This window comes from Carassius gibelio, chromosome A16 (genome assembly GCF_023724105.1).
Source record: "Carassius gibelio isolate Cgi1373 ecotype wild population from Czech Republic chromosome A16, carGib1.2-hapl.c, whole genome shotgun sequence".
In the NCBI taxonomy this organism is placed as follows: Eukaryota; Metazoa; Chordata; class Actinopteri; order Cypriniformes; family Cyprinidae; genus Carassius; species Carassius gibelio.
The window spans coordinates 573194-580693 of NC_068386.1; the positions used below are offsets into that span (position 1 = coordinate 573194).

General features: G+C 38.4%; 2 protein-coding genes across 2 annotated transcripts in view; one reads left to right on the forward strand and one right to left on the reverse strand.

Annotated features, from left to right (window-relative positions):
* LOC128030256 (regulator of G-protein signaling 22) overlaps window positions 1–431 on the reverse strand; it is a 14838-nt gene extending 14407 nt beyond the window's left edge. Inside the window, exons 1-3 of the mRNA XM_052617723.1 lie at window positions 307–431; window positions 202–230; window positions 41–103 (exon numbers count right to left, since the gene is read on the reverse strand). Coding sequence (XP_052473683.1) covers window positions 41–103; window positions 202–230; window positions 307–325 — 111 coding nt within the window. The 5' untranslated portion in view covers window positions 326–431. The remainder of the gene's footprint in view (window positions 1–40; window positions 104–201; window positions 231–306) is intronic.
* Window positions 432–7446: 7015 nt separating this feature from the next.
* The window catches only part of spag1b (sperm associated antigen 1b), a 7082-nt gene continuing 7028 nt past the window's right edge, over window positions 7447–7500 (forward strand). The window contains exon 1 of the mRNA XM_052617725.1: window positions 7447–7497. The gene's annotated coding sequence lies outside the window, so the exon portion shown is untranslated. The remainder of the gene's footprint in view (window positions 7498–7500) is intronic.

Genomic DNA, 7500 nt, shown 5'->3' on the forward strand with positions numbered 1-7500 from the left:
TTTTAACTAAACCTGGTTAGTTTAACTAGTCTTTCCTCACCGGAAGCAGCAGGAAGTCGTTGAAGAACTCCACGAAGCTCTGATCAGATGAGAGACTGTGTTCCTGTTCAATCACAGCACACGATCAATCTATCAATCAATTAATCGATCGATCGATCAGTCACGCATTCACATTTAAACACACGTGATTCTGATACTCACAAAGTTTTCGCTCGTTATTTCAGGGAAGTCTGAAAGAAAAGCAGAAAGCGCGTCAGAGTCCGCGTTAAAGCAGAAAACAGCTGCTGAACTCACCGGGAGACTCACCGGGAAACCCCCGTGACATCCTGGAGCTCCGTTCGGATCACGAGCGAAACTTTCCCCGCGGCGCGCGTCTGATCGCGTTGCTATGGAGACGCGACGCGACGCGACGCTCAGCTGCGCTCCTGCTCCTGATGATAATAATAATAATAATAATAAACAATAACGAGACAATACATTTCAATAAAATCACGAGAGAACAAAAGTAGTGTTGTTCTCCGCTGTGAACAATCCGTCATCTATAACAGATTCTCATGAACTCTCATTCCGCGACATATTTAAAGAGACAATTCTATTTTTACTTAAAACAATGAACAAAAAATATGTACAAACATGTAGATACACAGGACCGAGAGGATTGCTGTACATAAGTGCAAAACTCCTGAGAAGTTTGTAATTAAACACACACAATCCTGAGAAACATGGAAGAATCAAAGAGATTATGAATGAAGAGAAGGAGACATACTGTATTACTGGAAAGAACAATCCAAAGACCACAGTCGCCTCCAGAGTTATCTGAAACTCAACAGAGAGTACAGTGTGCTCTCAGTCAGGAATATAACACACAGATCATATCTGTTTTAGATTCAATATAAACACTGTGCTTTGGCGATACATTGCAACAAATGTCATGCCAATAACATCATTTCAACATCATAAAATTCATTAAAAATTACACTGCAGCGGGTTTGTGAGTTGATAAAAAGCTAATCATTAATTAAACACTAAAAACATCAAATATTTCATTAGTTTACCTGCATGTCAATGCGATCGTTAATCCACATCAAACTGTGAACATGTGAAGAGCCTTTCAATTATTTAAATATGAACTGCCTTAAAGATATTTCAGGTTAAAGTGGATTGGGAAGACATTTAAAACAAGAATCAGTGAGAATCAAATTATGAATGAGAGTCCTACATCCCATAATGACTGATCTGATTAAATAATTGAGGTTTCCAGTTCAGACTTAAACGGAGAAAGAGGAAATTCAGTTATTACTCACCTTCATGTCGTTCCAAACCTGCATGCATTTTGTTTATGCATTATATCATATGTCAAGATATGTCTAAAGAAGTTATGTTCCAAATTTGAAGTTGATTATATAAATATGCTATACCAAAAACAGCCACCAGGTGACACTCGGAATTTTTTTCCATAAATGTTCCTGTTTCTTTCACAAAATAAATATATAATATTGAGACTCAGACCTTTCTGACTATATTGTTTTGTCAAGATTATTTTTATTTTTTCTAAAATCCTGTCAAATGTGCACAAACTACTAGCTACTACTAAATATTGTAGAAACATAATTTTGTAAAGTTGCTTTGTAACGATTTGTTTTGTAAAAAGCGCTATACAAATAAACTTGAATAATAATAAATATTAGGGGTGCTCCGATCACGATCGTCCGATCGTTAATGCGCATCTCGTCAGTAAAGCCGGTTTTCTAATCAGCGGTTAATTCCATCAGGTGCGTGATTTCACATAGAGCAGCTGTTACTACACAGAGCCATTGTTAACTGAGAATATGCGCCAATAAACGCTGAAAATGAACGTGATTTGCGCATCTTCTCTATTAACAATGGCTCTGTGTAGTAACAGCTGCTCTATGTGAAATCACGCACCTGATGGAATTAACCGCTGATTAGAAAACCGGCTTTACTGACGAGATGCGCATAACGATCGGCCGATCGTGATCGGAGCACCCCTAATAAATATCGTATCAAATATGACCTTCAGAATCTTCTGAAACTCCATTAGTTTTGTAATTGTACATGGTATAGTTAAAGCATAAATAAAAAATAAAAATAAAAAAAACATTTCCCATTATCACGCAGACAACAAAACCGTTGAGTGAAGTATTTGAGCAGCGCTGAGAAATGTAACGACAATCACGTGATGTGTATAATAATAACTTACTACTAAATGATGACACACCGAGAAACTTTAAAGCAGAGGGAGTGAAGCTGTGCATTGAATAATGTACGTAGAAGGAAATCACGTGTAAACCACTGATAAATATTATATATTTAGTGTATCTATAACAGTGGTCCCCAACCTTTTTAGCACCAAGGACCGGTTTAATGTCAGACAAAATTTTCACGGACAGGGCTTTATGGTGTGATGGATAAATACAAAATAAAATGATACGACTGGCATAAAAACTGTGGTATATTGTAAATATAATAATAAACATGAATCCACTGTATTCGTATAAAACTTTATTTAGCAGCGTCCTTTTAACATCGTGCCAACAACATAACATGAATAGCATCCTCTCTGCCCCCTAACCCACTTGTTTTCACTGATTATGGTCACTAGAGCCGCGTTTCCACCGCAGGAACTTTACCCAGGAACTAGGGACTTGGCCCGGTACTTGGTGTGTTTCCACCGCAGGAACCAGGAACTAAATAAAAGTTCCGGGTAAAAAAAATGCCCCCCAGAAAGTCCCTGCTGGCGAGGTGGTACTTTTTTAAAGTTCCGGAACTTTCGGGGGCGGGACTTTGGCGCTAAACATATGCTGATTGGTTGAGTTCACGCAGCATTGGTTGAGTTCAACCACCATTTATTTGGATCAACATTTTCAAAATATTACTGTTATTGTGTCATGAAATGTAATTTTAAAAGTATTTCAGGCGATAATGTAGTTGTTTAAAACTCAAATCTATGGTTTATTTATAAAGACAGCGCCTATTTAAAAATGTGTTTCGCCGATCTCTGCGACGGTGAGCTCCACTCGATCAGCGGGAGCTCAGTCCTCATGTATCCGCCGAGAAGCAGCCTCTCCTGGGATAGACCTTCTGATATGTGCCGCTGGCTCTGATGTGTCTTTAGTGGTTAAACATAACATACAATTCAGCTGCGGGGTAAATCTAACCGGTTTTCTTTGGTCTGTATTAAATTTATCTATATGTTAAAATGAAAATAAAAAAGGCGAATTTATATAATATTTCGTTTCATTGTAATGGCTGCATATACACATTTCCCTGAACTAAGTACATTTCTGCAGTTGTTATTATGCTTAAATGAAAACGAAAGGAGGCAGTGGTATTTGATATCATATTTCGTTTTATTGTAAATATACAGTAAGGAAAATTGCAGTAGCCATGACGAGCAGACTGAAGTAATCAAGTACGCTGCTGTTTATTGATTTACCGGACTTGCGTCGTCGCTGACATCACACTCCCGAGAGGAATGCACAAAGTCTGAACCAACTACCGAGGATGCACGTCCAAAATCAGCGTACTTTTTTTTTTTTTTTTTTTAATCGGCGGTACTTTGTATTGAGAAACGCGCGCAGACCTACGTCACCAGTCTATTTGCCTAATCTACCCGGTACTTTACACCGCAGTGGAAACGATGAAAGCAACAGGTCTGGGGGGAAAAAGTTCCTGGGAAAAAAAGTTCCTGGTACAAATGTTCCGGGTAATTTCGGTGGAAACGCGGCATTAAATACTGCCTGCACGAAAAAAAAAAGCACGTGATATTTAATGCTCATCTGATCAGTAAAGCCGGTGTTCTGTCGATTTGTCCTACACTGTCAGATTTTCCTACCTCCCACCAAAACAGTGGGTAGTACAATTCCACAACGAAAATTCTACTGTAAAGTTATGGTTTATTAACGTCTACACCTACCACAACCCTAATCATACCCTTACAGTACTGCAAATACAGTAATTATGTGTTATATTCGCGGTTGTAGCTAAAAGGGATACAGTTACAGGAAACCAACAATAAATATTATTTTCTACCAATTAGATTGTGTTTTTATTAAAGTCTACACCTACCCCAGCCCTAAACCTACCCTTACAGTAATGCAGATACATTAAATATCGTTGTTTAGCATGAGACAAAGGACGCGATATTGATGTGCGCGTGCGCAGTAAACCCGCGTAGGAAAATCTGACGGGGTAGGATAAAATGTCAGGACACCTGTTCTGTAATCAGCGGTAGATCTCCATCACCTGCACACTTTCACATGGAGCAGCATAATGGCTCTGTGTAGTAAATACTGCTCTGTGTAGTAAATACTGCTCCATGTGAAAGCGTTCAGGTGATGGAGATCTACCGCTGATTACAGAACCGGCTTTACTGATCAGATGAGCATTAAATACCCTTATCGTGTAAGGTTAGGCCTAACGTTACTGCCTAAAATATAAAGTATTGCTTACTAAGCCAAACAAACAAGACACGTGTTAACAGGCTAGATATCGACCTACTCGGACTACATTGAACTTGGAGAAAATATCATAACACACAAAGGGAATGTTTCTGTCACCCACTAACAAAATATTTATGGCTAATTACCTGAGATTGTCCGGCATTTGCCTGCTGATGCTGGTTATCCATCCTCCTACAGCAGCCATGAGTCGCATTGGAGTGACGTCAACTCCCCCTTGGACTGATTGGCTAGAGGAGAAGCTGTCAATCTAGAACTTGTTGGCCAATAGTGACACTGAAGCCCGCCCTGATTTACATTAAACTCTAACTGCAACTTTTAGAAACGCAAGCGCAGAACGTGGAAACAAGAGCAAAGGGGGAAATTTTTGATTCACACTTATTATTTTTAGATCCATCACGGCGTTGTTTGTTATTTAAAAAAAACTTCATTTGTTTTTTTGGTTTTGTGCGTTATTATTTTACACGTGTTTTTATTTTTTTAATTTATGCTTATTATTTTTCGATCTGTGACTGCAATACATTTGGCGGGATCCTAATCCCATAGGCCACCCCTAGGATTATTTGCAGTGGGTACTAATAATTTTAATGCAGAATATAAATTCACAATAGTTTAAGAAGTGAAAAAAAAGTGCAGCACCTGCTGCAGCTACAGTTTTGCGTCTCTGAGCAACATTAAAGTGTTTCGTTCCTGAATGAATCAACCGTTTAAATGATTCGGTTCAATCGCAATGACTTATTAACAGTGACTCGCTGCCACCTATTGACGGTTTTAATTTCACATTTTATGGAACCTTTTCATTTTTTACATCATTTCAAACATCAGTTTTCAATGTTTTATCTTTAAAATATCAAAACATTATTTATTCATTTGTAACTGCAGGTTAAAGTATTTATCAGAGCCATCTTAAACAGTGTGTAAAAACATCTAAATGGCACTTCAGATGGAGCTTCTGTTTTATCTGCATTGCAAAGATCAATTTTGTTGATACTGATTGCATTTGCTTGGTAACAGCCCAAATGCAAGTATTTGACCTAAAATATGGTGCACACTTTTAGAAACAATGGTATAAAGGTAAAACAACAACAACAACAAAAAAAACGGTGTCAGCAGAATTAAAAATAAGATATCAGCACAATAACACTAAGCAAAATAGTGTAATTATCATTATCGATAAAATCCTAGAACTCAAAGAAATATAAATTTTTGTCTATATTTCAAACCCTTAATTTTTTTTTCTTCTTTATTTTAATGTGCCACCCCAAAATTTACTGTGGCCTCATTTGGCCACCCCTGTTAACATTTTCTGGGGGCGCCACTGTTTGTGCTTTACTTTTCTGCATGTCTCTCTTTGTGGCTCTGTTTTGACGTGGGGGTGGAGTCAAGAGACTTTCCAGTGGATCTTTTATTTTTATTCAGTAGCATTAAAACATTCATGTTTTCGTTTTATTTAATTTATTAACAAATGTGTATTAGCAGCGTTTGCTGAAGTTAAAGAAGATGTTAACATGAACATCTGCTGTTTATTTCTCTCTATGTGCACACTTTTATAGCATTATGTGTATTGGGATCGCGAATCATTTGAGTCAGTTCGGGAGTTCGTAGCGGGTTCGCGAATCATTTGAGTCAGTTCGGGAGTTCAAAGCGGGATCGCGAATCATTTGAGTCAATCTGGGGATCGCGAATCATTTGAATAATTTCGGGAGTTCGTAGCGGGATTGCGAATCATTTGAGTCAATTTGGGGATCGCGAATCATTTGAATAAGTTCGGGAGTTAGTAGCGGGATCGCGAATCATTTGAGTCAATTTGGGGATCGCGAATCATTTGAATAAGTTCGGGAGTTCGTAGCGGGATCGCGAATCATTTGAGTCAATTTGGGGATCGCGAATCATTTGAATAAGTTCGGGAGTTAGTAGCGGGATCGCGAATCATTTGAGTCAATTTGGGGATCGCGAATCATTTGAATAAGTTCGGGAGTTAGTAGCGGGATCGCGAATTATTTGAGTCAATTTGGGGATCGCGAATCATTTGAATAAGTTCGGGAGTTAGTAGCGGGATCGCGAATCATTTGAGTCAATTTGGGGATCGCGAATCATTTGAATAAGTTCGGGAGTTCGTAGCGGGATCGCGAATCATTTGAGTCAATTTGGGGATCGCGAATCATTTGAGTCAATTTGGGGATCGCGAATCATAGCTGTATATGGATAGGCATTTTTAACTAATTAAGTAGCTAGTTCTAATTACGTTTTCCACACTTGTTTAGGTGTGAAATGTGAACTGGTATTTTTTGTTTTAATGATGTGCCTTTTAACAGTATCAAGTATATTAAAAAACTAAACAAATCGTGCCTAAAAAGTGTAGGCATCTAGGCTAATGTAAAGTTACATGATGAAGTCATACTAGTGCGCGTGTGCATTTTGAGTGCGTTCTTTCACTGCATTATTCGGTGTATTCAAATGCATTTATGAATGCATGTGAATGATCACAAAATTCAAGATATGAACCCTTTGTGCTAAAAGGGTTCTATCTTGTCATTATAGAACCTTTTTAGCATTAAAGGTTATTTGGAGTTGAGTAGAGAACCCTATGGTTCTATATAGAACCCCAATGATCCCTTTCTTCTAAGAGTTTGTTGTCATAACTGTATAAAGCAGAACGTCACGGAATTTGGCTATTTTCGAATGAATACATCTATATTAGTGCTGTAAAATGAATCAAATATCAATATGGACTTGTGTATATGAATATTTAAGTTAAAACAGACTAAAATTGTTCTACGCGTCTCTGGAAATGAGCGCTGAATATGTGCATTTTTGTCATTCAGATACACACTATGTTCGCAGTGTTTTCCCCCACGCCGACTCCGCCCTCGCCATGCCGACTGTATAGCCCCGCCCATTCTCTGGAGCGACACGTGTTTGTGTTGCCATAGGAACCGGACGCGTTGGACGCGACAGACGCTCTGTGTTTCGATGATAAGAAGCACTTTATCTCTCTTCTCTTCTCTGATATTCGGTG